The 27,135-nt window shown below is 36.1% G+C and overlaps 2 protein-coding genes across 2 annotated transcripts; one reads left to right on the top strand and one right to left on the bottom strand.

Moving 5' to 3' along the window:
• The first annotated feature begins 11,427 nt into the window (after positions 1 to 11,427).
• On the top strand, positions 11,428 to 17,283 carry LOC306899211 (uncharacterized protein). Its single transcript, XM_079465325.1, has 9 exons — positions 11,428 to 11,457; positions 12,785 to 12,867; positions 13,887 to 14,021; positions 14,992 to 15,157; positions 15,391 to 15,880; positions 16,105 to 16,166; positions 16,647 to 16,714; positions 16,937 to 16,980; positions 17,090 to 17,283. Exons 2-9 carry the CDS (start codon positions 12,790 to 12,792, stop codon positions 17,127 to 17,129), a joined length of 1,083 nt encoding a protein of 360 aa, XP_079321451.1. The 5' UTR covers positions 11,428 to 11,457; positions 12,785 to 12,789; the 3' UTR covers positions 17,130 to 17,283.
• Positions 17,284 to 20,811: 3,528 nt separating this feature from the next.
• On the bottom strand, positions 20,812 to 23,807 carry LOC306899223 (uncharacterized protein; the record flags this gene model as incomplete). The annotated part of the gene is made up of 7 exons (XM_079465338.1): positions 20,812 to 21,783; positions 22,029 to 22,208; positions 22,295 to 22,480; positions 22,589 to 22,693; positions 23,259 to 23,376; positions 23,611 to 23,702; positions 23,795 to 23,807. 7 exons carry the CDS (start codon positions 23,805 to 23,807, stop codon positions 21,536 to 21,538), a joined length of 942 nt encoding a protein of 313 aa, XP_079321464.1. The 3' UTR covers positions 20,812 to 21,535.
• Positions 23,808 to 27,135: the final 3,328 nt, after the last annotated feature.

Here is a 27,135-nt window from a genome sequence, read left to right as displayed (position 1 = left end):
GATATAGTACATAAATTATCATGTTATAATGTTCAAACTAAGTGTTACTTTTATCTAATGATGATTTAGAATTAACCTTAACTACAACATGAATCCCACAAAAACGGCTACCTTCATTACATGTTAGTACATGTTTGTTAATAAATGTATTCATTAACACTGGGCTAAATTAAATGTAACTTGCTCTATGAGAAAGAAAATTAATTTAAAGTGCCCTGTTTAAAATACATAAACACCTTTGGATGGCGCAAACTATTTGTTTGTGCCTTTACCATCTGTAAATATGTAAATTCAACAACACACAACCCTGTACAGTTTCTCTTGTTATTATTCCCATTTTCTGTACATTATTCTCATTTTACATTTGCAATAGTTCTAAATCTTTTGAAACTGTAAATCTTTATTATAATTTGTCTTGTCATTTTTAATTTAGCAAGTAGCTCTTTTTTGAAGATCAGTGCAGTTCACGAAGTGTTTGCAAGAAGGTTGTTAAGGAAAGTGCAAGCTGTTTTCTCCTTTATCTGCCTACTCTGGGATCATTTAGGGGATTTGGTCTATTGGCTGATCCTTGGTCAGCTGTTAAGGGCAGACACTTGTACTCATGCTGTGCATCCATAGATGATAGTAGACAAAGTTCCTATCCATATTGACGTGACGTATTGACAGTTGACATAAGAGTAAATATTGTGTTTTTTTCACGATCAGCGATTTAAAGAGCAATCACAAAACTGTTTAAAACTACACGTTGTACTTGACCCTTGAGGTGTTTTCTTGTTTCCCAGTAAAAAAAAGTCTGTATACACTGCAAAAAAAAATTCAGAAAGTACTTTCTTACTAACACAAGTGTCTTTCAGTGAGCAATCCATACAATAGGTGTGGCTTAGAAGTCTATGAAGATTTTTCTGAAACTATTTCATTCATGACTGTCAAAAGGTAAGATGATCTTGCCTCTCTATAGGCTCAAAATAAGGGGCAAGAGCACTTGATGTGTTCAAGTAGTTGATTTTTCTTAATGTTTCTGCATGTTGGTTTTATTTGTCAATATATGTTTATTGGGGCAAGCTACAGTCATTGCTCTTTGATGTCTGGTAATGATGCGTTTTTGATCAGATTAGCAAATTTATAATCCACACACACTTTTTTAGGATTAATATTAAAATGATTTAAATTTATTTAAATTGTATACTGATATAAAAACGTAATGATACAATTACATTTTTGAATTCAAAACCTTAACGAAAACTTCTTATAAATGTCAATAAGAGCCTTGCATAGATGTCAACGCCTTCAATGCTGCAATTCTCAAATCTAAATTAGTTCAATGCTGCAATTTTCATTCTCAAATCTAAATTAGTTTCCCATAAAAATGTGTATTTGTAAAATAGTTATTTATGGCAATATGATGCAAATCACTTACCTGTGCCAGCATGGTATAAGCCCTAAAAATAAGTAATAAAAACAGCGAAGAGTATATTTGGTTCATCTTCATGTAGTTGGATTGGATTCATGTAGCAGTTTTGGCTGTATATTCTTGGCACACTACTAGACACCCTCTGAATGAGACCTCTGCTACTCCTAATGGGAGGAGAGCAAGCAGTGTTTTTTTTCGTCACGGGTCAGCTAGGTTATTTGTTTAACAGGAGGGAAAATCTACAGCTAGGTTGGGCTTTTCTTTACCAGTGTTTCAAAATAAAAAAAGCAGTTCTACTTTGTCTCTCGAACTTATTGGAATTAAAATTCTCACGTTTCGCAAAAGAATGCAGCTTGTATGGCAGTTGTGGTCAGTTGTATACTTACAGAGAGCATTTTTAGCCAAGTATACTGGCGAACCTATTTTAAGGGATAATTTTGACATCTCTACATTATTTAGCCATACATTTAGGCACAACACAGTAGTGCTGTACAAACAAGACTTTAACAAAACAAACAAGGCACTGCAAAAATGTTTATCAGTCCAGCCCACCACCGAGACAAGACTAAAACATTAAGGAACTAAAAAGGGTTTCACTGCAGGGCCATAAATAATTTCTGTGTTAAAGTAGGAATTATCCAATTTTTGAGAGCATATGAAGGCAGCATGAGAATATGAGAGCAAGGAGGTGGTGTCTAAGTGGTTTTGTTCAGCTTTTTCCCTTCTGCTGACTGAGGACGACAGGGAAAGAAACATTTAAATATATAAAGCCCAAAGTGATTTACAATTGTTGAAATTTTTATTTCATTTGGATGTATTAACTCAGAAACTTTACGAAATTCAGTCCTTTATGCAGGTATGTTACATTTTACAACACCACAATACGTTAAATGCAGAACATTTTGGACATTAAAACAGTCACATAATAGCACTGCACCCGTTTCAACAAATTTTACATCCATAACCATGCTTCAAGGAATGAACACCAGAACACAAATGTGTCTTCAGAGACGTTAGTTCAGTTTTAGTCAGCAGTAGACCCACGTAACATGTTCACCGCTAGATATCACAAGCTTAAGTCTAGATTTAACCACTCAAGTCATCCAAAGTACCACACTTTACAAAATCTTGTGACCTATATACTACTGTTGATATATGGGTCATTAACACTATATAAAGTTTGGTGTCATCAAAAATACCTCAGTCATCGTGACAAATTATATGTTGAGGTTGGCCAAGTAAATGTTCTTTATATTTTAAGGTTTTAAAGAACACATGTTCTATATATAGAATTACTTCGTAACAGCCAAGAAAAGCCAGTGTTACCAACCTACCCATTTGGAGTATTTTACAGGCAATTTATAGTTATCCGTTTCCAAAAAGTAGACTAACTGAAGATCTGGTTTAGAAAATAAATTCTAAAGAATTTTTTATTAATTGTTCATTTACATTTCTAAATAAAAATAAGCAGCGGTTAAGATAGAATTACCTTATATGTTATGACAATTTTCTGCTATGAACTAAATGCATGTAGGTTCCTACTACTTACCACTACAGGTCAGAAGAGGTTGACGGACTGCAGTTGGTTGTTCGAGTAAGTTAAGAGCTGACTGTAAACATGTGAGCTGTAAAAGACATCTGCTGCAAACAGTTTCTTCATTATAAATAGAAACATTAAAAATTACACCCTCAAACAACGCATTTAAGCTCATTTATCAAAGAAACATTTAATTAGTTTAAAGTCTGTCCAATAATTACAAATGCATACATCACAACTTAAAATTAAAGTAGCAGAAGACCAGGAGGTTTTTTGGTTTTCTTGTGACTTTCATCCAAAAGCGAGGTTGTCTGTCCTTGCTTCTTCCATCAACATACAAGTCAACTCCTACACACCACAGAAATACTCACAATAATTGCAGCTATTACGAGTATGTGGCTGTTCGTGTCACAATGACTGGAGTTACAGTAATGAAAGTCACAGCACGAGAATGTGAATGTGACATTGTTTCCACGGATATTATAACTCTTAGGTTTGAAACAATCACGCTTGGCTATGCAACCCTTGGTGAACAGAACGGAGGTACGTCCAAACCGACCATCAGCGGAGTAGCACAGTTCCTGCGGCGTGCATTCTGATATGATATGCATGCAGGTTTTGTTGAAAGGCGTTGGAGAACAAAAGTAACACTGAAGATTTTCACAGTACAGTCCAGATAGAAGACACAGCAGTAAAACCGCAAAACCAAAGAGTCTGTGTAGCACACATTTCGACACCATTGAAACCATTGAAACCATTTTCGACACCACACTCTTGCTGCTAGATTTCATTAAGTAGTTTTTCAAATTGAGGCGATTCATCTGACTTAAATATGCCACAAACTTACAAACCAGGTGTTGGTTGTCACCTTGATTACTTCAATTATCACCAAATTTCAATGTTGTAATTAGGAACAGATGGATTACCACCTTATTTACAGTATTTCACAATTGCTAAAACACATTTATTGAAAGCTTCACCCATATTCTCAAAACTTTAAACAGAAAACCCAGTCTTTAAACTACATTCACAAAACCCCTGACTCTTCTGGCAAAATCATACATTTGATCTGTGCTCATAATCAAACAATGCTTTCAAACATAAACACAGCCAGTCAATACATAAACACTCATCAGCATTCATTAGACACTACATAAATTTTTTACAAAACAGCATCCAGGGCATGTTGTTACAGAGAGAAAATGCTCATTGCATATAGAAAATAATTTTGCCATAATTATATGCAAATAATTAACAACTCAGTACAGCAAATAAATTGCATACTCTAAGTACTGCAAGTAATACAGTATTGGATTTCTGTATTTTCAGCATAAAAATAAAGTAAGCCCAAAGAACAAAGACAACTCTAAATGAAAAGTATTGTGCAATTGCAAAATCAAAGTCAATGAGAGACTCCTTCTGCCTAAGCATCCCGTCGTCTTGCTGGGTCCGGCCAGAGGACTTCGTCCACATCACATGCAATGTTGTCCCTTCCTAGGCAACGGGGGAAGAACCCTCTCGTGTGCCGGATTCAGCCTTGACAACACTCCACACCTATGTCATCACAGGCCAATTCCATTGCCTGTAAAAGATTTACCCTTGTACATGGGTTACGGTCATAGACCTGCCGTCGCCACTCAGAGAAAAACTCTTCTATTGGGTTGAGGAAAGGGCTGTATGGTGGAAGTTGAACATTCACAATCGCTGGTTGATGTTGAACCACTCACATATTCGGACACCACAGTGAAAGCTGACATTGTCCCAAACCACAACATAGACAGGATGCACTGCCTGCTGATGGTCCTGCTCACGTTCAAACAAAACATCTCGAAGACCACCCAGTAATGTAAGAAGATGGTCAGTGTTATATGGCCCCAGGGTTGAATGACGGTGGAGAACCCCCCCCATTGCTTATGGCTGCACAAAAGATGACAATGCCACCACGCTGGCCATGGATTCCCCCAAAGTCACGTTGGCCAATTATGTTCCACCCTCTCCTTCTCCTCTTCGCCAGATTGAACCCTGCTTCATCTACAAAAATATATTCATGGGGCCTTCCAATGGAATCCATTTCAAACACCCTCTATATATAAAAGAGATAAATAAATAGTTTTGTTAGTGTTAAAGAAAGACATATTTCTGCAAAAGTGTATGTACATATGTATATGCACTCCTGATTAACATACACTACAATATAGTGCAGTTACAGTAACAGTATAAGACAATAACTGTAGGCTACAAACTTGTACTGTAAGCATCAGTGCTGAAAGTGTACACTTACTTGCACATACTGATATCGTAGATCTTTGACCCTTTCTGAATTGCGCTCAAAGGGTACTCTGTACACTTGCTTCATGCTTACCCTGTTGCGATGGAGGACAAAGGAAATGGTAGAAAGGCTGAAACTGTAGATACCTTCAAAGTTTACATTGTCTTCTACAAGTCTTTGCTGTATTTCACGCAGTGAAAAGACTTTGTTTTGATGGACCATATCAACAATGAGAGCCTTTTGCTGTTGGGAGAACAAAGGAGTCCTTCCACCCTCATTTGGTAGTCTTGCAATTCTACAAAAGGGAAAATGCTCTAACAAATGTATACATTCAGAAACAATAGTAATGGACATCACATTCATATGTAAAATGTATTGTAAATATTTTTTTCTTTTTTCCCCACTCCCCTTTCTATTGATAAACTGACTGATGTACTATATCAAATGTATACAGTAAACTTTCAGTCGCACAAATTAGAAAAACAATACATTTACCTGTTCTCTTCTCTGAATGTCCTGATGGTGGCCACAGAGAATCTGGACAAATTGGGTTGTACTCTTTGTCCTGCTTCCCTCATTGTCATTCCATGAACAAGAACATGGTCTATCACAGTTGCCCGAATTTGATCTGAAATTACTATGCTTGGTGTTGCTCTTCGTTGACCTTGTACTCTTCCTCCTCGTCCACCACCTCTTACACAAACTCTTCCTCCTCTTCCTCCTCTGCCTCTCACATTGTTTCCATCCATTGTGGTATCAACACTCAATGTACCTGGGCCACCTGTACTGGCTTATATTCTAGACAACTGATGTGATCACATCATTAGAAAGAATTGTGAACAATTTTGAGTTGTTGTGTGTAAACGATGACAGCTTTGTTGTAGTTGTGTTTAACTTTTGCCACATGTATTTACCATTTTGCAACACAGTGCAAAATGTGTTTTAGTGAATAAGAATGTGTTTAGAGTTTTGCAAAAAGAGTGGATGAGATTTGCAAACAGTGTCTTAATATCTGAACTTGTTTAAGGTTTTGCCTACAAAGTGACTGATTCGACAAATGGGTTTAGAACACCGAGCATTGGGTTCAGACAATGGGGTTTAGTGATTTAACAATTGTGAAATACTATAATACACTAATACTACTGATCACCATACTACAGTATATAAATTCTGGCAGCCAAAGACAAATATTTTTACAGTTACTAACATACAGCAAATGACACACTTTCAATTGGTATAAATATACCTGATTAAAATTGTGACCCTGTGGACAATTGTGTCTACATACAATTGGGAACCTGCGGAAAAACAGGTTATTTATTTTGTGATTGACTGCTTACTAAAGATCATCCTAATTAATGTAAAGAGTATTCTGTTAATTAATTAATATTGACTAAGTAAGGCTATGTCAAAGATAGAAATCAGAGTGAAATTAATGATTGAAATAAAATGTATGTAATGTATTCCATAATGCACGTGTATAGTTGATTATTTCTTATGCTTCTGTTTTATTTCTGAAACATATTTTATAGGCTTTGCAACAATGCAAAATTATGAAAATCACAAAAGAAAATTGAAAAACTTGCCATATAATAAAACATTTGCGCTATGTTGCTTACGAAATAATAATAAAATAAAGCTGCTTGGGAATTGTAATTATTGAAAAACACATAATGGTGGAGTTATGTATTGTGTTGGTGAGGTTAATTTGACCATGCAACAGTTAACTGATTAAAAAACCTTTTTTATTAAAAGCTTATCAGTTTCCAAACTAAAAACAAGCTTATAATTATAACAAGCACACCAGCCGCTCTGGTATTAATAAAATGTCTAAGTTATTAATACCAGGCATCATGCAACATTTTGTCATGTCACATGCAAAACCCTTCTATCATGTAAACATACACACACTAAGTATTAATTTTGTAGACAGTTATTTAAAGGATTAATGTCAGTCATATTGTTAGCTGGACTAACAGTAACCCCAAGCAGCTGTTTAAGGAGGTTATCCACTGCAGGGGGACTATTGCAGAGGTTATGACAGCAACACGTATAAGTAACATTGTAGCCCACACCCATGTACATAAGTGTTTGATGAAAGCCACAGAGCTCCTGTGCCACACAGCCCTGGCCAGAAAGCATGTGGGCCCTTCCGTAACGCCCTTTGCTGGAGAAACAACGTTCCTGGGGCCTGCATGTGGTGGTGGTGATGTTGGAGCAGTTCTTGTGTCTGACCTGCAGAGGGCAGTAGTTACATAACAGCCCATCACTGGATAAAAGAGCAGCAAGCAGCAGGAGCACACTAACAGGAGGAAATGCAGAGAGATCGAATTGTCATACGATGAGTTGTATTTGGCAAGACATCAAGACGTTCTTTTTTAAACATACATTACAGTAGAGCATGCAAGAATGTAGAAAAAATTATATATTATAGTATGGTTGCAGTTTGATAAAATGCTGCTTATAATTCAGCACGGAAAAGCTAATAGCAACACTCACCTGCTGATCATTGCACAACGTAGTGACATTATACATCCACTATGGCTAAAATAATCGAGTCCCATGGATCTTAAGCAGTTATGACAAACTGCCAACATGATCGGTCCCTAATTAGTTGAATTAATCATCTGGAAACCAGGTGACTGTAATTTAGTTACTTGTGTGTTTGTGTAGTAATCCAATATTTTTATTCTAATAAATTCGGTAATACAGGACAAAAAAAATGTAATGCTTATATGTGTTTAAATACTGCTAAAAAAATATTTATAATTTTCACAGTGCAACACCTTAGAGTCCATTTAATGTTCGATAACTGGCCAAAAAAGAAATTAATACTTACAAAATGATTCCAACTTTTTAAATTTCAGAGCACTATGTCACAAAACGGGTTCCTTTACTTTATGTTTTGTTGGAAAATTACCGTTATGATTCAGCTTAAGACAAGGAAATTGAACACCATTATATATGTAGGCTTCTTTATCAATGCAAAGTAATCTTTCAAAATGACATGTATAGTTCTGTCAAAGACACAAAGTGATGGAATATTAAATAGAAAATAGTTTTCATTATATGAAGAAATAATGCCTTATTTGGGAGGGCATGACGTTATGATTGGGAGTTGTCAGTACACGATCCGTTCCACCTGCACGATCCGTTCTGAGCATGCGCGTAATTACGTATTAGAAAACGTCATGGTTTTCCTACACTATTGGTACCGTGACGCAGGCGAAGAAACATTTGACGGCAGGCGGCACAACTAACGTAGTTGAACAGTTCACGGCGAGTCTGTTTTTATGTTTTTAAATGTTGCTTACGTTACCATGATTACGGTGTGTTTATGTGGTTGTCAATCCAAAATAATAGAGTTGTTACATGAATGTTGTGGAATTTTCTTATTCCTTAATCAAGGTGAGTCAATTTTGACAAACGCAACACACAGAGACATCAGGTACTTTGCAAAGTATTTTATTGTCGTTTAATCTGCATCATAAGCAATGAGCATGGTGCAGAGCAAAGGCGCTCTTTCCTCCTGCACCCAGAGTATATATATGATTAAAAACGTGAAACCCCCTCCCTTTGCCCCCTAGCCAGAATTCCGAGCTGGTTTCCGAGAAGTGATGCCCGTTATTCCAAACATCTTGGCCTCTGCTCGAGGGCAAAGCCAGAGTGGTATGACGTGTATAGAGAAAAACATGATAACATAGAGAAGAAAACATAGATAAGGACTTCATAACCATATAGATAGACACATCAAGAAGCTAGACTAGAAAATTTCCATTACATGAACATGGATGATTTTGGTTACATGTGGAATAAAGTATTTTTATCGACTGCAAATCTTCAGTTTCCTCCAAACTCCATTTTGCGATTCATTGCTGTATGGCATGTCTATTTACCTTACAGTGTTTCGATCTGAGGTCAGTAGTATTGTCAAAGACGGTATTTGTCGTTTTTTATTAAATTCTGATAATACTATAGTTTACTTTAAATGTAGTAATTTATTAGTATGGGTCTATATAGGCTAATATATCTATCTATCTAAATTAGTAAATAATCCCTTCAATGGCGTTTACAGAAGCCAATAAGGAACATAACACATATGTCTAACTAGACTGTAGATCATTTACATGAAGAACTACAAAGTCAGGGGAAACATTACAGTATTTCAAACTGACTTGACTGAACGTATAGTTAAATGATAAGAGGTGGACAGCAGCGAAGTAAATTGAGTATTGTATTTAATTTAACAGTAAAATATTAACAAAGTAAAACAAAGCTGCGCAAGCGTGCATGGAACAGATCGTGCAGTATCGCACAACTAAATCATCATTTGCGCATGAGCGGTTTCTACAACGTCGTGGTGCGCATGCGCGAACGGATCGTGCAGGTGGAACGGATCGTGTACTGACAAGCCACGCTTATACGTTAGATACGTACTTGTTACGTGGAGCGCATGGCGGAATAAAGCATCTCTGTCTAATGGTTACTTTCAATGCAAAGTGATAAAACCACAACTATTACACGTATCTGGTCCTTTGGTCGTTCCATCCGGACCGCGAGACATGGCCTTTTAAACCATTTAAACTTTTAACTATTTTTTTTAAAAATTGAGCGCATCTTCACAACGCTGAATCACATCACACGCGCTCTCAGGAACATTCATGTAATTTATCTTTTGTCGCTATATCCTCTAATATCTTTATTTAGCGCAAAAAACACTTTATTTTAACTTTAATTCTGCTTCTCTCCCGCCAAAGACTTGTTTACACGTGCTTATTTGAACAACACTAGAGCAGACACGCAGAGCAGGTAAATGGACACACAACGGTAAACAAAATGCAGCGAATATTATAGCATTTGTTTGCTATATGTCTCTACCCTTTCAACCAGATTTGTGATATTTTATTAACCATAACGTTTTTATCTACATTTAGCATTAGCATTATTAGTCAGAATGTAAACATTTGTGACCGAAACCCGGGCTTACATCTCATAATCAAATTGATTATTATAACAAGCATCAAAGATTAATTTCAAGAATTGATTCCACATAGATTTTGGTATTATTCAGTCAATATTGAAGATATTGTTATATTTTCAAAGAATATTCTGTAGGTTGATTTCATGAAGGACTTTATCTGGGTTTTCACAAGCAGGATCATATTTTGTAATGAACAACGTTTTATTGAGAGATTATTTAAAGAATGAGTAAGAGTAATTCTGGTATGAAAGTGAAAGGTGACAATTGCATGGAAAGGCTAATTTAGTTAGTAACTCTATTTCCTGTTTATGATTTTAATTGTTACATTACATTTGCTGTTTGCATGTTGTCAGTAGTTATTTTTACTTACAAATATTAATTATCAGACTTCTATTAAGAGGGCATTCCCCTAAAACCACAGAGCCTTCATATATCAAAATATAAAATAAATGGCCTGATAATAGATCATATATTTTATTTTATCACTATATCCAACTGGGCTAAATTGATAAAATTTGTATTTGTTTTCAAAAAACATATTGTCCGGACCTCCGTTTGGAAGAAAATATAAAAACCTTTCGAAATTTAGTGTCCTTTCGAACACTAAATCTCATTAACACTTTCTGTGTTTTGGATCACCATAAAAATCTCAAATCATAAATGGGTTGGATGTTGTGAGAGAATTCTTCTCCAGATCTGGGAGCACAAAAACAAGACACAGAGAGGCATCAAGCTTTTGAACTCATTTATTTATTTTAGCTACAAGTCTTTATATATGGTACCAAAAAGACATAGTTTCATAGGTACAGAGATTCACATAATGACCAAATAAGGTAAAGCATTGTAAAACAAAGAATGTTTAGCTTAGAGGGAATCTCCTACTCCACAAAGATAGCCAAAAGGGAATCCCTTCCTCCAACTATTTAGCCAGGAATGTATTCAGTGAGTTTAACAACTTCGCAATTAATTATTTTGCAGAAATTAAATCTAACAGAACTTTAATTGAATACCCCTTCTGTACGGTATACCAACCCGTTCTCATCAACCTGCGTATAAATAACACGACTTTACACTTTCAAACGGCGTATAATGCATACGCCAAAGTCACATTTTGCGTGCATGGGATACGCCAATCCCTGCCATTAACTTCAGTGGGGAGCAGATGCGTCCAAATACCACGCTTATCTCAACTGCAGTGACGTCACCACCAGCGATATTCCTTTCGCTCAGTTCACCGTATGCGTGCCATCTTTAAACAGGTGAGTAAGGGCAACACAGTTTGTAAATGAGGTTATTGGTAATTAAATTATAATTACGGTTAATTATTTTAGTGTTTCTGCATCACGTTACATGGTGCCATGTGTCAAACGGCAGCGCGTGCGTTGAAGTTTCTTAATGTAACTTCGCGCTGCTCAGTTCGCACAGCTGGTAACGTTAGCCTACCATTGACATTAGCCTAAGATCAATTCTACTGTATTAACTGTTGCAGTTTGAAACACACTAACAAATAAAACTGTGCTTTATGGTGTTTTGACATGGCTGATGACAGCACTACTATTCGACAGACTGAATTAGTGTTAGTTTATGTTTAAACTGAAGTGGTAAATTAGCCTACGGGGCCCCGGGGGTCAATTAGTTGCGCTAACCAGTCCGCACTCCTAAACCGGATTTATTCCCAAATTGTGGGCAACGGGACAGCCTGTTTACTGCCTATACAGCGTGCCCGTGGGTAAGGCATGTTGATGCAACCTATATATGCAACGGTGTCCCGGTAACCTTATTGCTGACGCCAGATCAGTATTTCGCATCATACGGCCTGCAATCTCTATATCGTTGGTATAATTAAACTACTAGGCATTACTAGTTGCTTGCAGATCCACGATACACCAGGGTTGATCTTGGCTCCTATTTCCGGGTTATTTAAGTTCTTATGTCATCATATTTTACTTAAGCACGATTTAGACAAAATAATTTGTCTCCAGCAGAAAATAAAGCAATGTTAATCCAGACTCTGTTGAGTCATTCCCATAGTGTTAGTTCTTTCATAATAGTTATTGGGTAACTGTAATCTCACAGACTCAACTGTCCTCAAGAATATGGAAGTCCCATTAAAGAGAAACGGAAAGGGTTTGCAAGCCAATGTTTCCAAAGAATTGCATGGTTATTATTCAATGAATGCAAATATTAATACATTAATGTAAAAATGTAACCAATAAATGACAGATTAATATAACAAAAAAGTTACTTGTCATTACCATTTACTATTTAAGTTCCTGTGTAATATTACCCTTAACCTATTTGTGTTAATACTTTGGTTAAACTTTGATATTGCACACTTATTGCCTTGCAGTTAAATATCCTTAAGAATAATTGTATTACTGAATATGCAATTTGTCTGATGTGTTCCATGTCACCCATCCCTAGGTCCAACACAATTTATCCATGGTTGACAATAAAGTAAATTGTATTACTTTATAATTCAATAGAATAGGTTTAGGATTTGCTTGCATCAGGTCCTCCCTCAGTTTTAAATATTTTGTTGTGTGGCATGTTAATAATTATAATTTATTTTTGTTTTGTTTGTAGTAAAAATGCCGGGTGGATCAACCTTTCGACAGTGTACCCATTGTTCGGAAAATATAAACTGTGCTAATAGAAGATGCACCAAGGTAAATAATGTACAATAGACTATTGTACTGTCTAACTACTATCCCCTTTTGTCATGCATTAAAGCCAGAGGAATCGGGTCAAAATTCTAATAACCTTCATTGGCATTAAATATCTCAGTATTTGTTAAAAAAAGACAAAAGAGTTTTGTTACACCACAAACTTGCATGACAGTAGGTATTTTTCAAAAGGCTACATTCCTTTAAATACAATTCTGTTACAAGGCTACACTTTTGATATTGAATCTATCTATTGCAGACAATAGTACATTTTTCTATTGCGGTGGTTCTCAGTAGGGTGGTTTTTTTTTATCAATTCTGTTTTCGATTCTGTTTATCGATCCTGATTTTTATTGATTACTTAAAAGTGAAGTAAAACACTTAGATATCAAACTGTATCCATATTTTGAATTCAAAATTCTAGAAAAATGGTAACATCTCTGCTAGCCCCTGCAATAGGGTACGTGTACATGTCAAACATCACATGGATAAACAAGTCTCGTTACATCCGCTTGTCGGAAACAGTGTTAACAGAAGTACTAACTAACCTTGATATTTATTTGTAAATAAATCTTAAAAAATATTTGTATTTAATTAAATCAGATAACCTTTCTGACCATTTATGGCATTTTATTTTACTATTCAAATATCTGTGAGACGAAGAAAAATAAAAGCTTTTAAATATCAATCTGGTTATGTAATGGCTATTGATCTTCGGTAACTCATTTAAAGTTTTTTTTTAGTATAACAGCTCTATGTGTAACAAAGCGCATACAAAATGTTTAAACCTGATGCAATGAGACTTGTTTTCTACATGTGGGGTTCGGCATGAAGCCTTTATTGACAACTTAAGGCATAATGGAGATTCATACTTTCCATTAAAATATGGTACACAACAAGCTTTGTAATATTAAAGCTTGGCTGCATATTTAGTCTGCCTAGTCAACACACAGACCACAGTTTAGAACCTTTTTTGCTGTCATACTGTGTCCTCACTCTCTCCGTCTCTCCCCCTTATCCAGTGTGGGAAGCTGCTGGAACTAAAGTCCAGGCAGACAGCTAGAATGAAAACGTTCCAGACCAAGGCCAAAGAATGGGCTCACAAAGTCAAAAAGTCACGGAATCAGGCAAAAATATTTGACAACAGTTCCCTGTTGGTAATAAACACTTTGTCTTTCTCTTTTGGTCAGCCATGGGGGTCTTCTGTCAAAATAAATGATATTTTACAGGCAGTTGTGTGTCATGATGTCATCAACATAATAATCCTTGCCTGCAACTTCACACTGCAAATTCAGCTTAACACTTTTTTCTTTTAGAACACTGGTAATGCAGTAGAGTACACTAGTGGTCAAAAGTTTTGGCAACCTTTTGGTTAAAAGGTTTCTCTTGCTTTAAAAAAACTTTTGATCTGAAGGTGAATGCCTAAATCTCTGAAATTAGTTTAAAAGACAAAAATATAATTTTGCAAACATACATGTTTTTCAAGGACAAAACTAACGTTTTATTTAATACATTTTATTTTTAAATGGATGACTTTGACTGAATAATGAAGAGATAGATGGGAACTCCTTTAATATTGCTTAAAAAAGCTTCTCAGGGTGAGACATCAAGAAGCTTCTTGATAAAATGACATAAAACAAAGGGTCTAGTGGAATGTTGTAACTGTAAGACTGAAAAATAATCAAAATATTATATTTTATCTTCTTTAGTGTAGTCACCTTTTGACTGGAAATGTTTTCTTGTCATTTTAGGAGCTTCTTGGGTTAGTTTTTCTTGAGGACTTACCCTTGGTTAGTTTTTTTAATAAACATTTTATTTTGCCTTTATTTAGACAGGACGAAAAGTGTTGGGCAGAGATAGGGGACCTTTGATGGGGAATTTGGTTCTCCGTGAATTGCGCTGGTACTATATGTCGGCACACTAACTAATTGGTTATCGGTGCCGTTGTACAGAATCATTTCAGAGAGTTTCTAGTAAAGAAAGGTTGCTCTGGATGTTCCCACTTATAAATACACATAATAGAGACAGTGGACTGCCCACTCTTTATTTCTTTATTTTTAAAGATGTGTATAGTAACCCTGCCTAGGAAATCTCTCTCTGTTTGCTTATATGCTTTTCTTTGTTAAGATGGAGAAACTGAAGGCTCTTGGGTTTTTTCCCCTCCTGCTGTGGGGAAAGTATAGACCACAAAATAAAAAGTGGGTGGCCCAGCTCCAGTGCCCCTTTGAGATGCCAGTATTAGCGCATGCGGTCATGGAGAAGATAATTTGCCTATTTGAAGGTTTGTTAGAAGGTAGGTCACATGACAACATCAGTACATTCATGAAAATTTAAGATTGACCCTGTATTGTGTACCTGTTTAGACCAGATTTAAATCTCAGTTAAGATCATTTTTCTAAATAGTGGTGTGTAATTCTGTCTGGTTTATATTTCTTTGGGTACTCACATTTTATATGTTGTGTGTTTGTGTGTATACATATATATATTGCTTTTTAAAATGTCTTGTTTTGGATTTTTTTATCGAAGCTTGTGTTCCTGAAACAGAGAAGGTGGGGCAGCAAGTAAGGACAGAAGAAGAAAATCAGGTAGAAAGAGAAATAGATGAACACCAGAGAGGACAGATAGAGCACCGTGAAGTTGAAGAGATTGAGAGTAGGGTCGTGCAGGAGATTGAGCTACAGGAAGACAGAGAAGAGAGTGAGAGTGCGGAGAGAGAAGAGATGGAGGGACGAAAAGACTTAGAAGAGTTAGGACTGATGGAGACAGAACAGGCACAGGAAGACATAGAAGAGAGTGAGAGTGCAGAGAGAGAAGAGATGGAGGCACGAAAAGACTTAGAAGAGTTAGGACTGATGGAGACAGAACAGGCACAGGAAGAAAGAGTAGAGAGTAAGATAGTGGAGAGAGAAGAGATGGAGGGACAGAAAGACTCAGGGGCAGACAAGGAGAGAGAACAGACAGCGGAAGTGGGGAAAAGAAAGATTAAGGAGAAGAAGAAAGTAGGAGCAACAAACAGGTAAGTGCCAATTCAGAATAGAAGATACAGAGTAATAAGGGCAACCTTGACTATGTAGAATATGTCCATGTACAAAGAAAAGTAGCACACCACACTAGACTCTGGACACAGGATTATATTTCACAAGTTGCTCTTTTTATACTTTCTTAAAACATGAGGTTGTATGGCAGCAGTTTGGCATCTACTGTTTGGTACTATTTACACAGTTATTTTTCTCTATATAGGAAGGTAGCTGTAAATATTTCAGCTAAAAAGAAAAGGAGAAAGAAACAAACCGAGGATGATGGTAGGAATTTTTTTTTTATAAATAACAAAACTTTTTTTTAATGAATAATTTAAAAGATTTAAAAAAATCTAAAACCTTTTTTGGGGGGGCTTCAGGGTTCAGTATATTTTTATCTTTGTGGGAAGTTGTTGATACTTTGCTGTACTCTGTGCTATTCTCTAGCACTTAGGACTACTTTGTGAATCCTGTTACATCAATTGTGGAACAATGTTTTGTTTTTTAACCTAGTTTAAATTTACCAAACGCAATTAGGCTGGTCAGTAAAGCAATTGAAAATATTTTCTTTGTATTTTTTCAGTAAAATAAAGGTTATTTAACAAATCACATATTTCTTGAAATGGGGTTGTAGATTACTATCTAGACAGTATGGCAACAATCAGAATCCCTCTGCTGATCCACTTTCTGTGGTTTTGGTTTTACCGCTGTTTCATTAAGGTGCAATGTTTTATATTTACACAATTTATGCATTTTTCTTCACAGCATGTCAGTATCACAGCACATTGGACATTTTTCCAGTACAATGTGTATCTAAGACACGTGAAAGAAAGGTTAGTAGTTATACAAAAAACATTCTGTACAACTGTAGGGGCATGAATTGATACTAAACTACACCTATAGAATAATACTGAAAATGTTGCATTTTGTCAAAAGTTTTGAAGTCTAAAGAAATTGAGAATTGATTTTTAAAGGGTGGGAGGAGGAATTAAATGAAATATTTAGTTATAAAATAAAAGTATGACTTTGGTTTGTCTTTTACCTTCTCCCCAAAGGGATGTAAAGAAGTACTGGTCCACTGGCTCCCGTGTCCATCATGGTAATGTCAGCTTTCATATTGAACTTACTTGAGTTGTCCTAAAGGGTCAGTTAACCCTAATTAAGAAGCCTGTCTTTAAATAACTCCCATTTTATTATGAGTTTTGTAGGAGCACATGGACCAGTGTTTCACTTCTTTTTGGAAAGTGAAGCGGATCTGCTTAATTAGGATGGACAAGTACAACACAAAATGTTTTCGCCATCAGAGAAATTGAGATTTGTCACAAGTACCATTTATATGTACAGCTGTTTTTAGTGGCGTTCTGCTAAGCTATGACAGAGCAATAAATGATTTGCTACATTTTGATTTGATTGAGGGTAAGGGACTATTTCATATTTGGTAGGAATGGGAAGGTCTGCTTATTAACACAATGCTATTATATACACAATATGAGGTTAACAATTTTATAACAATTTATAACCAAATTGAGCAAATATAATGACAGCTTAATTCCCGATATATATATATATATATATATATATATATATATATATATATATATATATATATATAAATCTTTGTATTGTAAACGTAATTTGGATAACTGTAAATGTTTTCTGCTTTCTCCACCCCATTATGTCAGGAAAATATGTAGAAGCCCAGCAGGATTTATAAACCATTTCAGAGACTATAATTCTTAACATATTTTAGAGCTCAAATATATAATTTCTGACTGTTTATTTGCCTTTTTTTCAGCCAAAAGACCTGGCCCCCATCTTGGGAACCACAGGAGAACATTGGAATGAATGTGTCTTGATGGTGCAAAGAAACAAAAAAGTTCTGCCTATTAAACTGAGTTCATGTATGTTGCAAATAAAAAGTATTTGTTCATTAATCTATATCATTATCTGTTCTTTAGGGTGTTGGCAGTGGGTCAGAGTATGATTTGATGTTTAGATTTTTGGAGATAATGTTTGAGGACGCAACCACCACCTTCACTGTAGGGCTACATATGTTTTTGCTTCTTAGAAATCTGTGAAGATCTGTATAATCTGTAAAAAAAAATCTCCCTCTCTGAAAACATGGAATTGACATTGTTACTGGAGTACTTCAGGGTGCATAAATATCCTTAATGTCCTATGACAACGTTTCTTTTCACCTCTGGGTACAGCCTCTCTCAGGCAAAGTATCTTAGACAATAAACCCAGTTTCTGGGCAATAAACTGGTTTCGTAGATGCTGCTACCCAGGTATCCTATTAAAGCATCGTATTAAAGTTATAGCCAGCTTAGGTGTTATGAATAACCTTACAGTTAACACTAACCATATTATTGTATCATACTCTTATGTTTTTGTAAAATAGAGTTTGCTCTCATGAAGATTCTGCTACAATTGACTCTATAAATGTTAATAAAAAAAGGAACATACAGGTATTGGCTTTACAATACAGTTTTCCAACAATGAGGTAGGCCTATAGCAATGTTTTTAGCCCGTATAGCAGCTATTCACAAAACAAAAGTCACTTCAAGGTTATTTCTTTAATAAGTAACAATGAATTTATAGTCTCGATTGGTCAAACAGTGACTAGGCGTTATTGGCTAGGCCTGAATTAGTCCAAATCCAGGCTGTGTAATGTTGAATGAGCAACATTTTTTCCTCTTCCCATTGACTGTCTATTTCATCTTTAGCTCGTTGCTATGCTAGTTGCTATTACGCTAATATCGCTGTGATGTAACTCTCATTACGTTCTTCCGTCCGGAAGTATTTTCTTCACAATATCTTAAACATTCAACTTAACTACAGAAAAACAACTTGTTATCTCAACAATTAAAATTGTAATGTTAATGCCATCGCTTTTCATAATTTGTCCTTCGATTTTGAGAAATAAGGTTATTTTCAGTTTTGGTAGCAGATGGTTACGGAAAGATATCTAAAGGAAAGCAATTAGAATTTGTGTTAAATATTTGAAATAAATATGCTGTCGTCTGTACCCTCTGCCCCCTTTCTTCTTTTTTCCTTAATGTATAGTTGTATATTCCTGTCTCTATTTGAATACTGTAATGTTGTAAGTGTAATTTGTAAGGAAATATAATTGTATCTTGACATGTTGTTACATTTCTATTTTCAATTGCAATAAAAAAGGTTACGGAATGAGTATTGTGTTGTGGGCGGAGTTTGCGCGTTCTACTCGTGTTTTAGCTATAAATGATCAAATTAAACAACACATTTACTTTTTGTTAACATAGATCATCTAGATACAGCTCAATTACTAGTTCAGCTGTACTAGATATTTGATATATTAGGTAGATATATCTTTTCACAACCCTATTTTACAAGCCTACTCTGTTTTACAACCCTGAACCAGACGAACTACAACTGTAGTGCTGATTCGTATCTATCTGCATTACGTAGCTATAGGGATTTGTAGTTTTTAAACAATAGTCTTTTTCATAAAAGTGAAAGTTGCTAATATTTACTGGAGAGCATAGTGAGAGGTTTAGGGGATAATACAATCAACCATGCAATCCGAGATCAAATGTGTTAAATGGGTAAAAATGAATTTAACCTATTTGACAGTGCCCCCAGTTATATCCCCACATGATAGCTGAGGTCAAGAACTCACTATAACAATTGATCCCATATCTGTAGCCACTTTTGTTGCTGATTTATACATATTCAAACGTGCAATGAGGTGAAGTTGTAAAAGTCAATATTTCAAGAACGAGCCATGTAGAATGTTGCATGTTACATTCCAGGTCGAGACCTTTCCAGCAATGTATTTGGTTTAGCTCTACAACAAAGTTTACATTATCTAATTTTATAGACACAAGCTCAGGTCTAGTTTTACAGAGCACTTGAATGCTCAATATAAAATAAAGCCTTTCGTTTGTTTGTTTGTTACTGACACACGGTCTAGATCAGAGTTCAGCAAATCTTACTCTGAAGGGCCAAAGCCCTGCAGAGTTTAGCTCCAACAGTGATCCAACAAATTTGCACGTGATTTTCAAGTGATCCTGAAGACCTTGATTAGCTTGCTCATGTGTGTCTTACCTGGGTTGGAGCTAAACTCTTCAGGGCCTTTAGACCTCCATGGGCTTGAGGAACAGGGCTTACACATACATACTGTCTGTACTAAGTTGACGGTGCCAACAAACAATTACAAGAAATAAAGATAATCTGATTGGATCGGGAGTCATCTCTTGGGTTTGTATCTGTGATTACCATGTGGATGAGTAATAATGGCATTCGACCCTTCTGTCCTATATGTATGAGGCTGATAACGCCCATTCGATTGAGCAATATCGTTCAAAGCGAGTGTTTTACCCCCTCCAAACCATCTGAATAGTCCTATACATGGTCAGGGTCATATAAAGTTTTAGCTTCAATATCCCTCTGTCTATGTTTCCTACATGTAGGCTACTGTATCTCTGAAAATCACACTATTGTGAACATCTAGATGACAGTCTCCACATCAGATTTGTGGCTTATTTGTACCATGGGATGGAATTTTGGAATAAAATTTACTTTCATTAATGTTCAAGACCTCAGCTCACTGAGCTTCTTAAAAAAACAATCAGCTTGGGTTTTTGCTAAAATGTATATTTTGTAAATAATATTGCTTAAATAATGTTGTTTCTATTTAGATTCTCTGTATAACATGTGGATATGTATATATATATGGTTCATAAATATTTAGATGGTTCCACGTAGTATGTATGCTGCACAGTCAGTATTAATCTACAGTTATGCACAGTAAGTACGTTTCGCATATCTACTTTTATATGAGACATGATGTGACGACTTCTGATGTTCCAAAATCGATTTCAGGTTGATTCTCAATGCTCTCAGTTCTCTCGTCTCCTAAGAGTTGATGAGCCAAAGACAACTCAATAGTCTGACAAATCACATTTGTATTTCGTTAGCATTTACACATATATACACTTGTCTCAGTAAGTGTTTACTGACATCAGTTGCATACATAATATCTACAAGTTTTACAATCTCAGTAACAAAAGAGAGTAAAATATGAGCATATGGTATCACAGATAACAATAGATATTATGCATATAGGACAGCAGATCCTTTCTATATATTAACGGAAGAGTGCACCCAAACATTTTAATGTTGTCATCATTTCCTTACCCTACGGTTGTTACAAACCTGTTTATATTTCTTTGTTGTGTTAGACACAAATTAAGATTTAAACAAATGTTTATCATTTTGGGTCACCATTGATTCCCATAATAGGACAAAAGACTTAGTTGCGAACTTTAATTAAAATCTTAATTTGTGTTCAGCACAACAAAGAAATGTAAACCGGTTTGTAACAACTGCGTGGTGAGCAAATGACAAAATGTGTATATTTGGCTGAACTATTCCTTAAATGTGCATAAATAAATTGATGATACCAAGTCAAAGCAAATGTACAAACCTACATACTATAGTAGATGTTTCAAAAGTTAGGAATAGGAAATACAAAAATGAAAATGTTGTCATTACATACACATAAATATGCATGTAAAATATCCTAAATATATGAATATTTAAATTATATATACATGTGTATTAATTATGTAAACACAAAACAGTCGAAGGAAAAGGAATTACAACTTGAGTCAAGTGACTTGAGTCTCTGCTTCTGCTTCTGCATCATCATCGTCATCCTCAGAGCTGATGTCACTTTGCCAGTCCATTTCTTCCTCCATTTCCCCTTCCTCCTCTTCCACCAGCCTAGGAGTTGGTTCAAGGATGCCTCTGTATGTGCATGCTAAAGTCTTTTGTTTGTGTCTGAGGTCATGCAGTCTTTTCTTAAGAAGAGCGATGAGGCCCTTGGACCCCTCCTCTGTGAATCCATTCGGGTAGCCTAAAAGTACACACATGAAGAGTAATGGAATTACTGTCACACTGAACATTTTATCAGATTGAGTTTATTTATGTTAACACAAATCTAAAATACTAGTTAAAGTACGACTAAAAACAATTCGGATAAAATAATCTTTGAAGGCCACGATTTAGCTTTCGAGCATATACTAGTATGATTGCTTTTTACTTGAAAGTAGTTTGACCTATGAATTTTAAAGTGCATAGAGCCTTATAGTTTACACTTACTTCCTGTTTGTATGCACAGTGAAACGGTGGCCATCAGTGACTGGACCTTTGTTATGGAGTCCTTAAGGTACTGACAGTGCTGCATCATCTCCTTCAGGAGGATCTGCCTTTCTTCGGTCAGTCGTGAGACAAGCATTACTTTGTCAAAGAGCTTCTTTTTGGTCATAATATCGACACCATCTAAAAGAATGAACAAATGCATTAATAAACTAATTTAATGATGATGCATTTTAAATAAATCTGAAAAGTTAAATCTTCATACATACCTGTGTTCTGTTCCTGCCAAGGCCAGATCATGCTCTCTGCAGCTTTGTTAGAGAGATTCTGCACAACTGAATTTGTGTCCACAGGGTCAACATCAGGGTCTTGGTTGTATTTCTGAATCTCCTCTAGCAAGCGTTTCTTTTCTTGGGCAATCTTCTGACTTATCCTATGGCGCTGTTTGTTGCGATCTGTATTAAGAGCAAATACAATTGTTTTACAAATGATCTGTCATGACATGTAATGGAAAGAAACCAACATAACTTCTATTTGCATCCCTTTCATTTAACATAACATACCATTTTGTCTATAAAGGTAGTGCTTCTTTTGACAAATGCTCACAAACAGTGCTTCGATGGAGATCTGCAAAGCATGGGCATCAACAGGACTGGCTGCTGCATTTCCTAAATTAAAGGAAAGAAAAAATAAAAATAAAGACACTTAAGGTCTGTTAATTGCACATGGTAAAGCAGAAACAGACAGACTTTAGGACGATGTTTAGTTCGGACAGCAAAATCTTGTGTTTTCTTATAATGTAATGGGGCCTCCACTGACTGCACGTTTCAGAAACAATTAGGGACCAAGCAACAAAGAGGCATAGGCATCTACGCTCCATGAAGTCTCCATTATTATCATCACTTTTCTAGAGTCCCTGTTTATGGCAGTCTTTCTTGATTTAACTCATAGATGGGGGTTTATGTCGCCTATCCAACATCAAAGGTGGTGACCCCATGACAATCTAATTCTAGATTGAAAAAAACTATATCCTCTGAACATAAGTAACCATGTTCCCCGTAAGGATTAATAAAAAAAGTGAAATCCTTAGGTTCATAGTTCCTTATTGGAAATGGAAACTAGATCTGTAGAAAACAACTGAGATACTTGCACAAAGTATGAGAACTAACAAGTGCCTTTTGAACATATCAGAAATACAAGCTGAGAATGCATGAATGCTGAAAACATGGAGACCTGGACTGGCCCACTGCTTGACATCAGCAATCCACTGCTTTAGCATGTCATCACAGCAATGCAACTGGTCCTGCATCTTCTTCAGGCTCTCGCTGACATCAAATGTCTTTTCTACAGTCTGCAAACGAGCAATATAAAATCCTGTAATTTCGTAAAATAATCGTTCAAAGAACAAAAAGGTATATTTTCCCGTCCGATTTAATACAATAACATATTCAACTACACATACATAGATGAGGTCCTGCACACCTACAATAGCTACATGGGATTACATGTGATGCATTTTTGGTTGACTGTAAATTCAAATTTAATCATTTAAAAAAGTTCATCCTTTTTTAATCCTGGAACATACCTTTTTGTATCTGGAAGACAAGGCAATGTGGAGGCCATTATATTTACGCAGATTCCACCCAATAGCATGGATAGTAAGCATATCGGTTCGTACTATAAAGAAAAATAGAAAAATCACAATAAATAGAAAAATATTGGTATGTGTCTGTTTGCAGGCTTGGGTGGGGTGGAACTTGAGGACAAACCTGACTTGGCCATATACTTTGTGGTCAGGGCACATCTGGAGAGAAAACTATTTACTTGCTCTACTTCTTCACCAAGAGTGGTTCCAGCACCTTCCTGATTTCTTGCATTCCACAGAATCTACAGGAAGCAGTGAACTTGTTATACAGTGTGGACAACAGGGAGATTAATATAAATGCATATGGACACCAGCTATAAAAGACTTCACATATGAACTCATGTACAACTGATAACAGACTCCTGGGTTATTGTTTAGGTCACAGTGTCATTCAATGTGGCACTTCACATTATTTGCTGGCTACATCATTCCCTGAAATGTCGAAGTCATGTAGTTAAAAGCATCACCTCGCATTTTGTATTGTGTGCTTTGGCATGCATCACAGACAAGCAATGTCTCATTTTCTGAAGAGGCTGAAGATGAGCCAAGACCTTTGACACCTTCTCCAGGTATGGCACATAACGGCAGGTCACATCCATGGCCAAAAATGTAGCACTCTGGAACTCTTTTTGGAGAAACATTGGATATGCAAAGATTTCTCCTCTATACATATTCAGACCTTTTGAAAAAAAATTATATGCAAAGATCACATTGCACAGTGAAGAAAAGGCTTCAGATCATCAACGAATATTTTAAATGCAATTTAACAAGACCAATACAAACCTTTGAGGAGGAATCCATGCCTGCAAACAGCGATTTCAACACCTTCTTCATCTAACTTGTTGGCCTGCTTTGATGTCTCCCTTGCTGCTGACCAATGGGATTGCCCACACATCGCTTTTCCTGTAGTCTAACAATGTTTCAGCATGTCAGAAGTTAATTCAAGGACATTAAACAGCAGAACTGTAAACTCAGACACAACAACAATTACAGTATTTACAGGATTGTGCCTTTTATTGCCTGACCACCTAACCCATCTTTCCCTTGTTAATCACTAGATGATAACAAACCAATTCGAATACAGACAATATGTCACACATATGCGGCAACCAATATTGTGAGTATACTACATTGTTTATAACTTTACTTCCAGTTAGTTATGAAATAAGCCAGAGACCCGTTCCTGATTGAAGACTTACACTTTTGACAGCCCCCCTGACTTCCTCAACAAAACTGGACACCTCGGAGTCTTGAGCTAAAAACACTCCATCAAAAAACCCTGGCTCTTCACTCCTGGAAAAAAATATATTTTGGATAACCACAGTAGTAAGAAGTTTTACACAACATTATATTTATATGGCATATTTTTTAAACAAATGGTACAAACTCTAACACAGATGTCATATTCAATTGCTACAGTAGTAACAGCCTAATTTTAAATAACAAAAGTTATAAAATAACTATATTAATATGATAATGTTAATAGCAAGTACGTGTATTAACTACATTGTTTTTTTTTTAATTGGCGCAAAACTCACTGGTTTGTTTTCTGGAACCTGTAGAGTTTTCTGTTGCCATCCACTGAGACTGCCACCATTTCAGGCATACAGGCTGGACAGACAAATGGCTCCATTCCCAGAAGATGGTTCTCTTCATAGCTGCAGTACACATATTGCAGAAAGCTCCTCTGTAAAGCATCTGCATTCACTTTGCCAGTCTGAAATAAGTTATAGTATAGCTTTCAATTTACTATGTACAATACCTAGTTAATGTACCTTTTCAAATGCAAGACAGGTGTAAACGACAAAGCTGTCTAGTATTTTTTTTGTCCAGTTTATTTTAATAGCCTAAAATATTACAGCCACTTGTGGACCTTGAACTTATGTGGGTATGTTTTAATTAATGCCTTGCTTAGACTCAACCACAATTTTTGCCATATTGTCCAGCATAATAATAAGAGATGCCTTGGGACTTTGCTTTCGGGTTGGCAAAAATATTAAATATTTGTTCGGCCCATCATGTGTGTAGCATGTCATGTCAAACTATGTGTTTGGCATGTCATGTGACCTATGTGCATCACTTCAAAATATGTACCTGCTTCAGACCCGTTGAAAGAGTTTTTGATAAAAGAGACACTTGTGTTTGTTAGAAACCCAGGGGTGTACTCAGAGTTAAGTGTTATCGACTGTCTTGCGAGTATCTTGTGAATGCGAGTATCTCTTTTATCATAAATCCTTTTGACACATCTAGAGGAAGGCACATAGGTGATCCACATATGTTTACTTGATGCACCTAACACACATTTTGACATGACGGGCTTAATAAAAGATATCGATATTAACAAGACGCGCCACTGTGATTTCAAATTAACGGAGAAGGAATGCAATGCTCAAGATGCCCACTCTAGCGAAGGAAGTCATGCCTTCCAGTGAAACGAGCTAATCCTCGATCAGTTTTGCTTGATGATTCTCTGGGGCGGGACTCTCATGAGTTGCTCACCAGCCTGTGCGCAGGCGAAGTAGATGATGCGACCTTGAAAAAGGGGTTTATTAGCGCAATTTAAGCTTACAAAGCCAAATTTATGTCAGTTTGTCAGGTCTAGTTATTGACAGGAAATATGTTTAATTGTGATTTCTACCAGTAATTTAAAAAAGATCTGCCTTCCATTTAAGTAGAAATGTGGACTTGTTATGACGTAAATAACTGCCCAGAGGTGTTGCAAACATGTCCGCTGAGCGGCACAACTTCTGTAAAACAGTCTTTGACTTTTGTGCCCCTCTGTAGGAAAAGTCACGGTCCACATCTGATAATACAGCTTCAAATTTTACTCACTCTTCCAAACTGCTCTGTTCTTTGGTCCAGCATTGCTGTGAAGGCTTTCATTGACATTCCTGGAGCTGCTGTCTTCATAGCCTCAAAGGAACGGAACAGATCTTGGTGGAAAAGTGTCTGCGAATGCATGGTAGCTGGCCAGTAACCACTCCTTACAAAGTCACTGATTTCTGGGGCCCATTGCTTATTGCAATGTTTACATGAAAGCACCGGAACGTGAAGATTATAACGACCTGAGAGCACATAAAAGACAAATACATAAAAAGGAAGTAAAGTAATATGTAAAGCTGAGGCCACAAAAGATGTTTTGAATCTTATAAAAAAATGTAAGGCCTATTTATAGTCTTTTAAACAGCCTGATTATATCGTGGTGTGCCCCCAGCTTTATATAAATAATATTTTTTTTACGCAACCCTACCATTTATGCAAACCAGTATGATGGGTCTACCAACAGAGACTGCAACATCACCAGTGTCACAGGAGCAAATCATTTTAGGAAAAGCTGTTGGCAGCAAACAATCTGCAGGAGCCGATGACAATTAGAATGACATTGAATAATGTTGGATTTTGAGGAAGTACTTGAAAAACATAATGCTTAACTTAACAATGTTGTCTTACATCCATTGAAACAGA

This window comes from Barbatula barbatula (genome assembly GCF_947034865.1).
Source record: "Barbatula barbatula genome assembly, chromosome: 10".
Taxonomy (NCBI): domain Eukaryota; kingdom Metazoa; phylum Chordata; class Actinopteri; order Cypriniformes; family Nemacheilidae; genus Barbatula; species Barbatula barbatula.
This window is presented reverse-complemented; position numbering and strand designations above follow the sequence as displayed.